The sequence below is a fragment of the Drosophila eugracilis genome, unplaced genomic scaffold (assembly GCF_018153835.1).
Source record: "Drosophila eugracilis isolate 14026-0451.02 unplaced genomic scaffold, ASM1815383v1 contig_440, whole genome shotgun sequence".
NCBI lineage: Eukaryota > Metazoa > Arthropoda > Insecta > Diptera > Drosophilidae > Drosophila > Drosophila eugracilis.
The window spans coordinates 1267076-1282301 of record NW_024573306.1 but is presented as its reverse complement, the minus strand read 5'-3'; the positions used below and the strand labels follow the sequence as shown (position 1 = coordinate 1282301).

The 15226-nt window shown below is 38.3% G+C and overlaps 2 protein-coding genes across 8 annotated transcripts; one reads left to right on the top strand and one right to left on the bottom strand.

The window, feature by feature from the left end:
• The first annotated feature begins 154 nt into the window (after nucleotides 1–154).
• Nucleotides 155–7903, top strand: LOC108117212 (serine/threonine-protein kinase/endoribonuclease IRE1). The gene is given in 8 exon segments (XM_017229528.2): nucleotides 155–576; nucleotides 712–826; nucleotides 4040–4483; nucleotides 4543–4765; nucleotides 4823–4895; nucleotides 4897–6093; nucleotides 6239–6403; nucleotides 6466–7903. Coding segments are annotated over 8 exon segments (3228 nt in total). The 5' UTR covers nucleotides 155–444; the 3' UTR covers nucleotides 7345–7903.
• LOC108117213 (calcium uptake protein 3, mitochondrial) lies at nucleotides 7880–14802 on the bottom strand. 7 transcript variants are annotated; one of them, XM_017229530.2, is made up of 11 exons: nucleotides 14479–14801; nucleotides 11716–11857; nucleotides 11548–11658; nucleotides 10999–11046; nucleotides 10856–10938; nucleotides 10679–10744; nucleotides 10392–10469; nucleotides 9873–9965; nucleotides 9364–9766; nucleotides 9150–9307; nucleotides 7880–8240 (listed from the first exon to the last, which is right to left on the bottom strand). In XM_017229530.2, exons 1-11 carry the CDS (start codon nucleotides 14734–14736, stop codon nucleotides 8157–8159), a joined length of 1524 nt encoding a protein of 507 aa, XP_017085019.2. In that variant the 5' UTR covers nucleotides 14737–14801; the 3' UTR covers nucleotides 7880–8156. The 7 variants fall into 7 exon arrangements, with proteins under 7 accessions (XP_017085019.2, XP_017085025.2, XP_017085023.2 ...); XM_017229536.2 differs by lacking the exon at nucleotides 9873–9965; XM_017229534.2 differs by lacking the exon at nucleotides 10392–10469 and having other exon boundaries at nucleotides 14479–14800.
• Nucleotides 14803–15226: the final 424 nt, after the last annotated feature.

Here is a 15226-nt window from a genome sequence, read left to right as displayed (position 1 = left end):
TCATATCAATGATTATCGTATCATTTGTATAAGCGGTATCGTTAGGTATCGAAACTAATTTCTTGACGGTTTGCCGTTATCGAATCGGTGAGATATCGATACTATCGAAAGTGGGCACCCAGCTCTACTGTGAACCCTCACTTCCAATTCTCAACTCAACAATGGCGTATGTAATTGACAAATATTGAACGCGAGTGCGAAAAAAATATGAAGTTTAACTCAGGCAAACCTGCAAAAGTGTTTGATTGAAAATTATTTGATTGAAAAGCAATTAATGCGAGGCGATGATATGCCAGATAAAACAAACCAAAAGTGATTGCATGTGCAAACTGAAAACGGATCGGAAATCGCAGAAATTAGTGCTCTCTCTATCGCTCTCCCTCGTTTCTTAAGTAGCCCCTATCCCCACCTCCGACCGGCTCTAAGAGCACAGTGTTGTGCAAAATGAGATTCTGCGTTGTGGTTTGTTGCGTGTTATTTCTGATGGCTAGCGGCCCTATTGCATCAGCTATAGTCAAATCAAAACAACCGGCCGACTCCGCAGAAGTCGTCAGCAGCGGTGAGGATGAAAAGGCGGTGAGTTAAATTTTGGGGGCGGTATTAGAAGGAATGACCCACTAAGGGTTAACACTGACCTGCCAATTAATATTTCATCACCTTCCTACGATATGTTGGTCATAAGTGTTTCTATCCGTTGTTTTCCTCCCGTAGGACTGCACGGACTTGGCCCGCGACGAGGAGGCGCTCATGGTGTTCTCTACCTTGGGCGGCGGACTGACGGCCATCGATCCGGTGACCAGTGAAATACGCTGGACGATAGCAGATGGTAATTACGCGGGCACTCTTAGTAGTTTTCCATTTCCACTACCAATTTTCCGGCACCCCTATTTTCCGGGCTGAAGTGTGGGACTCAAAACATATGATAGGTTGTAATGGTCATTATTGTCAAGACTGAGAAGTTTCCAAAAAAGAAAACTATATAACTTTTAAATTAACATATTTTAAGTTTTGGTTTTTAATAAGGCAATGAATTATTTTTTAAATTTAATGCGGTAAACATTAATATTACTTTTTAAAATATTAAAACAGGAAATTGCCATATAACATTTTATACGATTTTTGCAAACTTCTTTAAAATTATTATGAGCATTTCCAGTGGAAAATTATGAACGAAACATGTGATTCACGAGCTCCTAGAAAAGTTGATTACGGATTCAAGATTTATAAAAAAGTATATAAAATGTTTTGAATTTATAATTAATTTTATTCTTTACTAAACAAAATTTAAATTATTTATGGTAATCTATAAATTTTATTTACAAAACATAAAGTTAGAGTTTATTAATGAATCTTTCCTCATTATTTGCATAGCTAATTTCACTTTTACTGTGATCCATAAAGATATAAAGCACCTACCTACCTCAACTAGATATATGTATATATACTGTAGACTTTTTCCCAGACTATTTTTCCCTCCACCTGAAAAATTGCGACTTCCCTAGGCCGTTGCACTAGCCATTTGAAGTGGAAAATGCGTTGCACAAACATGCGCTCGATGAGCTCATCGCATATTTCGTATCTCGAAGATGTAATTTCGTAGGATAGATCTACGCTCTATTATTTTCACTCTCGCTGTTTAGTACTGTGCCTGTGGCCTGATAAGAGACTCACATATGTACATACATACATATATACGCAATCTCAACAACAGCTCTCGGCACACAATTCCACCAATTAAGTTGCCAGCCAGACGGTATCACCAGCTAGAAGTCTTACCAGTTGCTGTACCCTCATACCCTTTCCGTAGTGGGTGGTTGGGACTTTGAGCCATTTTCCTTTCGGTTCATTGAATATTCCTACGATTTATCAGCGTGACGTATTGATTTTTGATGGCTCAAACGCGTTAATCTCGCAGTCATTTGGATGTTTCGAATTAACCTCTAAGCTTCAAGCGAAACCAGTGAGCGATATGAGTCATAATGACCAAGAAGTAGTTTGTAAACACGAGGGACTATCAACACGATTAAATCGCTTGATATATATGTACATATAGCTAGCATTTAGATTAGTACATTTGTGGGTGATTATAATTGTGATGTTTACTTAATTATCTAAAGGATGCAATTAATTACCAAAAGGGGCTTATAGTTATCAATCTAAAAAGAGGGCATTACCCATTCGATATATTAAATTCCATTGGGTATTTTTTTTTATTAACTTCCCAGTCCCAGTTTGCTTAGTCTAAATATAGCACCCACGGGGTTTGTGATTGTTTTTCCACTTTAAACCATTTACTTCTTGATAAGAAACTTGCTTGAACAACTCTTTTGTCATACCAAAAACTGAAATATTGGAGTTATGCTAAATGATTACCCGAACGGACAATACGCCCTCCACATGTTTGTTTAGATTTTTGAAATTTTTGAAATAAAAAACCCACGCCCCGTAAAGATTACTATATGTGATAGCAACAATATGCATGTTTGTGTGTCCATTCGTATTATTAGAAATTTCATGCTGGACGCTTGTCGTCTGCCTTCGTGGAACTGCAAATGATTGAAAATTCAGGGACTGAAACATGTGGACAACATCTGATTTGGGTATTCCAAACAAAAGCGCAGTATTTAAATAATATTTTTGTGAGTTATTCAAGCCAATAATATGTTTTTGATTCGCGGTAATTACAACGATTCGCCGGCTCTAACACGGCAGATTGTTGTACCGATATGTGGGCTTTCGTTCTATTACCTCATCACGAGAACCAGGAATCCGGTTCTTGTCTAATACATTACCACTAGCCAATTAGAATGCCCATGCTAACGAAAGTACCACGGTGAGTTAAATGACCTGCCCCAGAAGTTGCGGCAACACTTAAATCTCTTTACTCAACCATCATGTGTTTTTGGGGTTGAAACTAATTACTGATAAGAATGTGCAGTACAACAAATAAGTTAGCTTTCTTCATTCGATATTGCTATTATGTCTGGTCATGCATACTTCAATATTATTTAAATTATCATTTTCGTTTGTTAAAGTAATAATTTAACGCTCTTGCCTTAAGCAAATTGTTGGCGATAACAGAAATTGCCAGCATGGCTGGGGTAAATACTTTGGAAACGATCAGCCGAGGCTTCACAGGTCTATTTTGTATTTACCCAACTGTTGTTTGGTTTGACTTTGTCTCTCGCGCCAAAACCTGGTTAATATATTCCACCATTTTTAAGGGAAAATTATCTTGTTCTTTAAAATATGCACCAGAAAATGTGTGCTTCGATTCCATGATGTTGGGCTTATTGTACATTAAACTTCCATTCCCTTATTATAAGGAGAACGAGATAAGCGTTATCGAGTACAGGTTATTTTTATAATTTATTACATTTACTTTAACGCTTCACGTTAGTTGCAACGGTATCAGGAAATTTAATGGGGATATATTTACTGCGCACACTTCAAATAATTTACTATAATTTCCCAAAACAAACATGTAGCTCATGTAGATTGAAAAGATAATAATATATCTAATATTTTTTAAACAGATGTTTATACTGTTTTATCCAACCCCATTTTCAGATCTTGGTTTAGGTTTTCAAGTAAAATTACTTATATATTCCATTTTGTGACCGAAACCATTTATTTTAAATAGACTTTAATATTGCTAGTAATTCATAAAATTAATCTCTAATTCTCTATCTCTCCAATTCAGTTCGGTTTTTATTAAAATTTGTTTCCTTCTCAGTCATCAGATTAAAATATATATTTCTTGTGAGTCACCATACTTAAAAAAATTATTCTTGATTACCAGAATTTTAATGTTATAGAAATAAAATATTATTTTAAAATCAGTTTTGGGTCCTGTAATCGACATTAACTTAAGTGTTGTCGTAAACAAATAATTTTTAACGATTACATTCTTTGAAATATATTCAAGTTATTTTAACTCGTACATGCTTTTGCATTAATAACAGTAATAGTACACTTTTTATTGACATTGTAATATTACTATTGGCAATTACCTAATAATAAATATAATATTTTTTAGATCCCCCCATTGTAGCAGAACCTCAGGAGAATGTACAGGTTCCACATTTTCTGCCCGATCCTCGAGATGGTAGCATTTACCAGCTCGGCCAGATGGGCAGCCTCAAGAAGCTACCTTACACCATTCCCCAGCTAGTGGCAAATGCTCCTTGCCGTTCTTCAGATGGAATCCTATACTCTGGCAAGAAGAGTGACACCTGGTACATGGTGGATCCCAAAACAGGTAGAAGAGAAAAGGTAATGGGCTTCGGAGATGCCAGCATGGATGGCAAGGAGGGCGAGCAAATTGGATGGGCGACATCGCGGGCCATCTATCTCGGACGGACTCAGTACACGGTCATGATGTACGACAGTCTATCCAAGAACAAGAATGCCAAGCCCTGGAACATCACATTCTACGACTACAATGCTGTAAGTGCTCCTCCAGAGTTGGCCAAGGAATACGGTGAGTTTAATGATCTATGAAGATTGCTTATAGGTTTTTATAATCGATCTCTTATTCAGAATACATCCATCTGACCACCACCAGCAATGGCCAAATAGTCACCCTGGATCGTAAACAGGGTAAATTTTTATGGCAGAGAGATCTGAGCAGTCCAGTGGTGGCCGCTTTCCTCTTGGGACCCGACGGATTACTCAGCGTTCCATTCACCACAGTCTCCGATGAAGCTTACCAAGCCATACTCGAGGAGTCAAAAACCGGCAATGTGAATACCGTAAAGCTATTGTAAGCGAGAGAAAGTCTTGTTCTTTATTTTGTACTAAAGTTGTATGTGATTTCCAGCCAATCACTTTATGTGGGTGAGCACCAAAAAGGTCTGTATGCTCTACCTTCGCTGGTGGACAAGAACACGCCTCCGGATTTCCACAACACCACCGATCAAACTGCTCGACGGACCGGCAGGAGAGCAAAATAAAAATCAGGAGACCGATCCTCGTACTATTTACATAAACGATGTGCTGCAAGAGCACCCAGGTATCATGTTGGGACACTACAATGTGCCCAATGAGGGCAATGGAAACCTGCAGCTGTCACCGACAACATCTAGTAGCAAGGTGGTTCAAAGTTTGGCCACCATTCACAACTACAACGATGGATACGGCCTGTTGGCTAACAATGAAAAGAATGCCGCCGACATTGGTGTGCAAACGGATCCAGAATTGGTCGAAATTGGAATTGATCAGAGGACAAATGGAAACACCATTAATCGGACTAAGACAATAATTCTACAGAACAGCAATAAGGTACAGGCCTTCATCAACGAATGGTTTATGGATCATCCTAGCGGAAAGGTGCATCAGATTCTGATTGTCATCGTTCTTGGCATGATTGCCTTGTTCTGGTACACATGCAGCACCATGAGAGAGTTGCAAAAGCAGAGCGAGAACGGCTCAAAAACCTTCGCCATAGCGCAGAATAATTCAAATGGAAGCACCGGAAGCAATGGAAGCAATACAAGTGCCGAGGATCTGGTGGATTTAGGCAATGGACAAGTGCGTGTCGGCAAGATCAGCTTCAGTACAAATGAGGTGCTGGGCAAGGGCTGTGAGGGCACCTTCGTCTTCAAGGGAACCTTCGAGGAGCGTTTTGTGGCAGTAAAACGATTGCTGCCTGAGTGCTTCACCTTTGCCGACCGAGAGGTAGCCCTTCTGCGGGAATCGGATGCACATGAAAATGTGGTGCGGTATTTCTGTACCGAACAGGATCGCCAATTCCGCTACATAGCCGTTGAACTTTGCGCCGCCACTCTGCAGGATTATACTGAAGGAGATCGCGCACTAGAACTTCAGGATCACATCGATGTTTGGCAAGTGCTGAGCCAGGCTTCAGCGGGATTGAGTCACCTTCACTCTCTCGATATTGTACATCGTGACATCAAGCCACAAAATGTTTTGATTTCACTACCAGACGCCAAGGGCAAAGTACGAGTTATGATCTCTGATTTTGGTCTGTGCAAAAAACTCAATTTTGGCAAGACCAGTTTCTCCCGCCGATCGGGTGTAACTGGCACAGATGGATGGATAGCCCCAGAAATGATGCGATCCCAGCGAACGGTAAGATTTAGTGATTTAGTTTTTACAATATTTAATTTGTTGTTACCAATAGTTATGGTTTCACAACTTGCTCAATTAAGCACGAAGAGTAACTTTCCAAGTTAAAGGATAATTTTTCTAATCATTATATTTATTTTATTTACAGACAACTGCTGTGGATATCTTTTCTCTGGGTTGTGTCTATTACTATGTTTTAAGTGGAGGCCACCACGCTTTTGGCGACAATCTAAAGCGTCAAGCCAATATACTTTCTCACGAGTACAATCTGGCCAAGCTGCGTACAGAAGACGACGGCGAAATCAGCAGGATTGTAAGTTTACTTAGTAGAAAGGTTATTTCTAGATGATTAATGATTATATTCCTATTCTAAAGATACTGGCTGAACAATTAATATCAGACATGATACACAAGGATCCCCAATCGCGTCCGCCAGCTCGCTGTATTGGTAACCATCCGCTGTTCTGGGATGAGCCTAAGATGCTATCGTTCCTGCAGGACGTAAGTGATCGTGTGGAAAAGTTACAATTCCATGCTGAGCCGCTAAAATCGCTGGAAAAGAACGGACGGATAGTCGTGCTAGACGATTGGAATGTGCATCTAGATCCGATGATCACAGATGATTTGAGAAAGTATCGCGGATACATGGGCGCCAGTGTCAGAGACCTTCTTCGTGCGCTGCGTAACAAGAAGCATCATTATCACGAGCTTACGCCTGCGGCCCAGGAGATGCTGGGTTGCATACCGCACGAGTTCACCAACTACTGGGTGGACCGCTTCCCGCAGCTCATCTCACACGCCTATCATGCTTTCAGTATTTGCTCCACCGAGCCAGTCTTCAAGCCGTACTACAGTGCTGGCTATCACTTTTCACGTCCGTGGTACTTTGATGCGGATGATGCATTGTTCCCTATGTTGATGCGGGATCCCAAGCCCCTACCCAAGATTGGTAGTCCGAAAAGGACGCCGCCGCCAGCAGGCAGTCAAGTTCAGCAATTGAAACAGAGAAAGGGGCTTTACAATTTCCGTAAGCCGAGCGATGAACTGCCCATACCCGGTGTCGGTCTGCAGCGGAATATGGAGTTAGATGGACAATTAATGGAGCCCGATGGCAAACGGGATGTGTTTGCCAATTTCAAATTCCGGAGATACTCGAAGCCGGGAAACAATCGCAATTATAACGCAGGTCACAAGGAGACACAGGATAAGGAAAAGTACGTAAGCTGGACGCTGCCGCCTTCAACACAGGATTAGGGCAAAGAACCCAACAGATAAGAAGGATAGACAAGATTTAGTTTTAATCATTTATTAATTTAATTATTGATTTTAATTGTGCAATTTGTGTATATGCAACTATTCCAAAACAATTTCCAATTGAGTTCTTAGCAAAAATATTCAACGATAATTTTAGAAACAAAAAAAGAAACTATTTTGTATACCAAGTAAGAATAATGTAGTGTGTCGTCTGTCGAATGCACGCAATTTAACTGTGATAATTTTTGATTTTTGTTTAATGCCCAAGTGCAAAATGATCTAGAGTTTTATATATATAGTACTTAGAATTATTGTATATTTATGCATTAGTTAAGAGACCTATCCCAACACTCTCCTATCAATTACGGAGATCAACGACAAGATGAAAGTTTTTAGTTTTTATATCCATTGTAAAAGCACTTAATTTTAATGTTAAATAATGAAATGTTTCAGTTGATGGACAACTTAATGCTTGAAAACGAGCTGCATTTTCTAAGAAATCCTAATCTTAATCAAAATGAAAACTAAATAAAAATTTAATAAAAATTTTACAAAACAATTTTATTTTCGCTAATGCATGTATAACAAGGTGGTTCTTAGCTGCCAATTCAATACATTTTCTTAAAATTTTGGCTAAAGGAGATGGGAGCTTAGTTGAATAACAAATTCATAAATAGTTTAAAAGGTTCAACAAATATAAAGATTTTTATACTATACAACAGAGATTTTTAGTTCTTTAGAAGAAAATGTTTGTAACTAGAATTTGTTTCACTTTGGCGTTGTTTGCTCGTTGGTCTGCTACTTTTTCCTGTTTAATTGGCCGACTTCATCATGGTTTTCATTTCGTTACGCACGCAGTACTTGAAGGCATCCCAGCCCTCCGATTTGGCCACGGACTGCAAGGCAATTTTAGTTTAGGATTAGTTTTAAACTGCGAAGTGTAGTAGAGATAATAAAGAAAGTGAAATGGGAGACACAAAAGTGATTAATAAGCACAGCAAGAAAGAGAAACAGACTTTGTGGGATCCGCTGCCCACTAACCTCTTCACCTTTCGACGTGACTACCTTAATGGAAACCTTTAGACGCTCGTCGGTGTCCCCAACATCTAGCTAGGGAAAGAAAATACAACTCATTGCTTATCAACTGGTGCTTGGACTTTCAACCTGGACAATATAAAAGCCGCACAGTTCATTGTTAGACGTGCAGAGTGAGTCACAAATGACAGACCTCCGACAACACATCCGATCAAAATGGAAATGATAATGAGTGAGTATAAAAATAAATAGCAATTTCCAGATAATGCATATAAATTTAAGCAGTTCAAAGGTTGTCCTTTGCATTTCCAGAATGTTTTTCAAGGACAAACAAATGTGCATACGAATAAGGAACCAATTCTGTGTATATTTCAGTGTTTAATGGTTATATGGCCAATTCAAAATAAAAATAAAATTAATAATATGTAAATTAAATGCCATTGAGCTGAGTTAATATCTTAAAAGTAAATTATAAATAATCGAATTAGAACATAAAGCTTAAAGCATAAAACGCTTACAGACAAAAACCTAAACGAACACACACACATTTAATGCTGGTCAGCGAGATTATGACAAAAGCGGCAAACAAAACGAGGTATCAGTTAAATTAATTTAAATTAAAATAAATCAAATCAGTGCCAAAGTGCATCGCTGTCGATAAAGTAGTCCAGGTGCCGGCACACCCGGTGTCGCCAGGCCACGAAAAGGGGATATGCGGGTTCATCGTAGGCGTCCAGAGCTTCGTTGTAATCAAAGAAACGACCACTTACTTTAAAGCCGCGATGCAGGCGATCCTTCATGATGGCAATGAATTCCTTGTAGGACAATAGGCCATCGCCATCAGCATCGAAAATAGCAAAGACGGTGTCTATCAAGTGGGGACTGAGTTTGTAGCCGGTGCAAATTTTCACAGCACGCGAGAATTCATCTAAAAATACGATATTTTATTAAGATATTTAATATTAAAGCCAGAAATCAACTTACCTTTCGATATGGCCCTATCTGCCAGAGTGTACATCCGCATGGCGATCGTGAAGTCATCTAAGTTGTTTAGGAAATGGCAAAAGTCCCGAAAATCATGGAACGAGATGCCTTTTTCGTCCTTCACCCGCTCGAGCAGGCGCTCCAGAAAGACATCATACTCATCCGTGGCCAGGTACGTGTACCTCAGCAGGATCTTTGCAAAGTCCAGCTCGCTTATGACGCTGTTGCCCTTGGAGAACTCATGGAACTCCAGCTCCAGCACCTCCGTCTGCAGGTTGTCCATGAAGCGATAAAAGTTATCGTAGTTGATTACTCCAGTACCCCGCTTTCCAAAGAAGTGCAGCTGCAGGGTAGTGGGCACCATATGACGTCGCTGCAGACCCTCGCCATCGTTCACATAGCCCTATTGCAATAGATTATACAGATAGAGAATTAGCAATAGTTTCGTGAGGATAAACTATTCGTTAGTCACACCAGGCTCTCATGCTTGGGACTCGGGCAGACCTTACCTCCAGGGGAGTGGGAGCTGAGGGTTCGAGCTCATCTTCCGGCTCTTGTTCGCCGTGCTTCTCCTTCCAAGCTCCGCTGAAAATGCGCTCCATCTGGGATTTTATGTACATGCCAGGAGGATAGTGTGCAGGATTTATGGGTTAGGTTGGAGAGAAGAAAAGTTAGGTGGTTTAGTAAGGGTCAACACAGTGGTGGAGCGTTTCTAGGGTGTAGGCCTGGTTTTTTTTTTTTTTTTGGTTTGGGAAAAACAAAAAGCAACTGGAACAAAATTTTCAACAAAAGCTTGTAACATAACAAAAACTTAAAATTGAAAATACAAACTCTATGAAAACATAGAAAACTTGAAGCAAAGCTAGAACAAAAACATATTTTTCTTATAAATAACAAAACACAACGTAACTAAGCTTAGCTTCTACATATGCTCCAAGCATATATCGAGTTCTGTACAATTTTTAGCGGAGTTTTCGCGAAGCAAAGCCAATATACTTTTTGGGGAAACTCTTTTGGCTAACACTTACTAGACCCCTCTTCGTCTGAGGCACTGCCATGGGTTTCATCATTTGACTTTGCTCATCATAGGAAACTAAACGCGATAGCTGCCATTGAAATCGATTTTTTGTTTGATTCACAAATAAAATAATTAATAAATAAATCAAGGGGTTTCAAATTTAAAAACTAAAACTAAAAAGTGTAAGTGTTGTGCAGCTTACTTCGTCGCCCTAGGGCCAGCTATTTCAAATGAGTATTCATTATTGATAAATTATACCATTAAATTATAGCTTAACTTAATAAATGAAATGCTTACAATTTGCTTGGTTTGTGGATCGACATTTTGAGTGTCTTTTAAAGCGCCGGCCAAAATGGAAATTATCTAATGATAAACATTTTTCAAAAATTATATTAAATAATAAGTAAATAAAATCAATTCGAGGAACCCATAGGAATTATGAGTAAACTTTGGGAAAGATCATTCCCTATTTACCACTAGAAACTCGTCCTTGTCCACACGCTGATTTCCATCGGTATCGAACATGTTAAATGCAATGCGGAAGCCAGATTTGGGTTCTTGATTGGGTTTATATAGATAATTAATATCCAAATTGATGCCTTTTATATAAAACTTACTTGTCAGAATGGAGAGCAAGAACAAATATTCCGTGTAGGATACAATTCCTATAAGAAATGCGAATTTATTATATTATCAATGGTCGTTCATATAATTAATAAAATATATTCTAATGTACAAAATTGTACTTAAGCATTTGTAATACTACACCAATCCATAAATTAACTTAATGCTGTTTTTATCAGATCTTGTCTGCTAATTGAATTTATTGAAATGGCCAGCTAACAAACGAACTTGTTTGACAATTCTAATTTATTCGAAATCTAATGATAACTAGCTAGAAAAACTGGCAGGGAAAAACAAGTATTTAAGAGTGATTCTAGTACAAAGGTGTTTGTAATTCTTTCATAAACTAACATTAAAATAACAACTGAAAAAACATCTATTAAAGATTTCTTAGTTTCTCTAAAAACTTGTTTAGGAAATAGGTTTTTTTTATTGATATACAAATGCTTAGAATGTTTTAGGTTTCCTAAGCAATATCTTATTAAACTTTAAATTTAAAGAAGTTAGGAAAAGGGATTGGTTTCTCATTTTCATAATTTTACCTTTATCCCTAAGATTGCGAAACAGACGTGTGGAACCTTTCTTCAAGGCAGGTGTGTTTTCCTTGTATTTGTCCACCTCATCGCTGGACAACTGTCGACGCTTTAGACGAGCTATAAAAACCAATTAAATTATTATAAAATATGAATAGAGTTTTACTAAGTAATTACGTCTTGGTTCCTGCTCCACAACTGAGTCTAGGAAATCCTGTGGGGTCATATAGAGCTGATCGTCAAACTCCACCGATGCAAACTTTATGAATCGGCGCTCCCTGGCCGTTAGTTTTACATTCTCCAGCTCAGAATCGTCACGCTGCGGGAACAGAGATTGAGGATTGGGAAAAGATTAATCAGGCCATCGATGGATGGTAACTTAATATGCCGTTGTGCGTATTTGGTGTGCGAATATAATTGAAATAAATCAACGAACGATTGGATGGAAAGATTGGCGAACTGAATTTCCGCCGCTTGGTCACAAAGGCAGGGACCGGACTGGGATTTGCAATCTGGGCGTTTGTGATCTGGTGACGTTTTGATTAATGTTCGACCATGTCACCTCAACCGCGATCAGAAATATTAATTTGATCCGGTTTGTCGGACTCCCCATGGCATTGCGAATTACATGTATGATCTGCATTTAATTCGAAATTCAAAATTATTTTTCTTCGATGCGAGCCACCGGACAGGATTCCCACGTTGGCCGTTTGGCAAATAAAGTGTCAAATTGATTTGAGAACATGTTGTGACCGGTGATCCTCCATAAATCTGACATTTAATGCCACCCACAACAAGTAATCATTTTTCCCGAAAACTCGTAGACAGCCCGAATGACTCAATTGTATTTTATTTGTGGTGCAAAGACAACTCCCAGGCCATAACTCTCGCTCTGGGGACACCAGAAAACCCTGTCTGCCGCCTGTCCCCAAACAAAAAAAAAAAAACAAATCAGAACAAAGGCCACTTTGAATGTTAGACATGTGCAGCAAACACTTCGGCGACCACGCCCACGCCCCCAAGAAACCACGAGGGGCCAGGAACAATTCCTCATAAAGCCAAAGCTGACATCATTCTCAGGCTACAGTAGTTTGGTTTTTGGAAATATAATTGAATTGGAAGAAGAAAAAAAATGTTGACTCCTTTAAATTTGTATTTAAATTTAGTAATTTAATCATTTATTCAATTATAATAATTATTTTAAGCACATATTCATGTACTTTATGCTGATGATAATTATCCATATTTTTTTATAATCAAACTTTGTGTGTGGGTTGTTTAGAGGATATATTTGTGTGTACTATAGCAATATTATTTAACCACTGTTCTGGAAACCCTGCACCAAGAACAAGGAGATTCGGAATGGCTGCAGGCGCTGGATTTATAGGCAACAATTAAAACTCATTCATCATCATCAGGCGCAGTTGTCATAACACATGTCAGGGCCAGGCCAAAACCACAACCAAAACCAAATCAAAATCAAAATCCCAAAGCCAAAACTCAAGTCCCAAACTCCGGTTCCAACTGCAACTTAAAACCGAAGCCACGCCTGCGTCTGGCATTGGGTATTATTGTTATTATTGTTGTGCTATGGATATTGGTGGGTGTATCAAATCGGCAACCAGATCGATTGATAGATAAATTTTCAGTAACTGGCATTCTGTCAGCATTCGGGGGAGTTGCAGCTACACCACATATTACTTGCCGCCTGCAGGTGCGTGGGCGTATCGGACTAACTACTTTGCCACTTCATCATGCAATTTTCAAGGTGTGTGGCATTAGGTTTGGAATTAATTCCAAAAAGGTTACAGCCTTGCGAGTTTTAAATATTTTGCATTTTCGATGGCAAGATATGCTAATTATAGGGAAAGATTGGAATTCTGGGTAGAGTTTAGGGATCTTTAAGAAAATGTTGTGGGGATTTTAGATTAAGAAATTTAAAAGTTAATTCTGTTAAACATTATAATTTAATTAAATTGTTGACAACTTTTTTTTTTTACATTGTAAATTTGCACAGTTATTTAACTCGATTGAGAAGCAATGGAAGAGAATTTATAATTGAACTTTCATTTTATAAAAAAACATAATATTCAATGTTTAAAATTTACAATTTAAAAAGTTTTCAAAAATGTATATTAAATTTACTGATATTGGTAAAATTTTAAGGAATTTTAAAATTTTTTTATATTGAAAATTCGGGAAAAATTTATTGCAGAAATAAAATAAAGTGATTGATTTATAGATATTTAACCTTTTAAATATTTTACATTTATTTTAAAAAGTGATTAAAAATCTTTTTCCTGTGTATATCAACAATAGTGGTCGGGGTATTCCTCCGACCTGTAAGTTAATTCCTGATAAGCAATTGCCGAAATGCTGAATGTAAATATTTAAACTTCACACCCTGAATCACACACAACAAAAAAGCTTATCAAAGTGCCACTCACGTCAACTTGTTTCTTGCTTTTTTTTAGGTCTACCCCAGAGACAATGTCAACAGGTTGACAAATAGTTTTTTTTGTAGCTGTTGCTTTTTCATTGAACTTGGACACGCACAAAAAAACGACAACAAAATAGTTTACATCACAGATAACGGCCCTGAGCTGAATTTTCGTGAGGTCTTAGTTTTTGTTGTCGTAAAATCAAACGGAATGCTCATGATTTAACTCAATTTTATAGGCTAATTGAAACGATAATCAAACGATTAAATAGTAAAAACAAAAATAGTGCAGCGAACGAGCGGATCAAAACAAAACGCTAGATAAACAGCTGATAAGAAAAACACTTCCGTGGCTTTACGTAGAACGTTACGTCTTAACGTAAGGCACACGACATGCCACAAGCTAAAAATAGCTGCGCAGGTCTTTTTTATCCAATTATTGACTTTTTCACACCAAACACATAAGACACACTTGTTAGCGTTTTTCACATTGCAATTACCATGCGTCTTTTCAGGCTAACGGCATTCACGGGATTTTCCACTGATCGAAGTTTAATGAAAGCTGCTAGAGCAGCCAAAGAAACGGCACTACCGCCCACAAAAGTTAGCAGGCGTCGCGTTTTGTGTCCCGGAATTCTGCTCGATTGTGAGGTATTGCTGGCAAGTCTGACCGATCGACCAATGGCTGCGCCCACATTTGACCGGTGGGCGATTATAGTGCCACTTTTAACCGTTAATCTAGCCACTGCACTCGCCATTGCGCCCGAGTTTTAACAAGGAAAAAAACTTAACTAGTGACAAATAGAAAGACGTGACGTGCGTAACGTAAGGCGAGAGATGCGTCGCGCATTAGGGTTGTCAAGTGTTGATGTAGTGTGATTTATTCGATAGTTATGGTGAGATCTGTTCAACTAATTTTACTTCAAGGTTAATTTTTCTTATAATTACTTAGTTTTGGCTTTACATATTATTTTTAATAAAGAACAACATTAGTAGTAAACCGTAAATATTACGTAATATAGGAAATTAGTCAGGTAGTCAATAAAGAGTTGCCAGATCAATGCACTATGGCCTGCGGGCAAGTTGGCGGGCATTTGAAATAGGAGTGAGAGAGGGGAACGTTATATTCAAAAAGATTGCTTACCTTTCAACTGGATTATTATTTATTTAAACCGCTGTAAAAAAATAATAATTGAATTTTCCAACTCTTAAATGGAACCATTATTAATGTTAATTATTTATAATAAT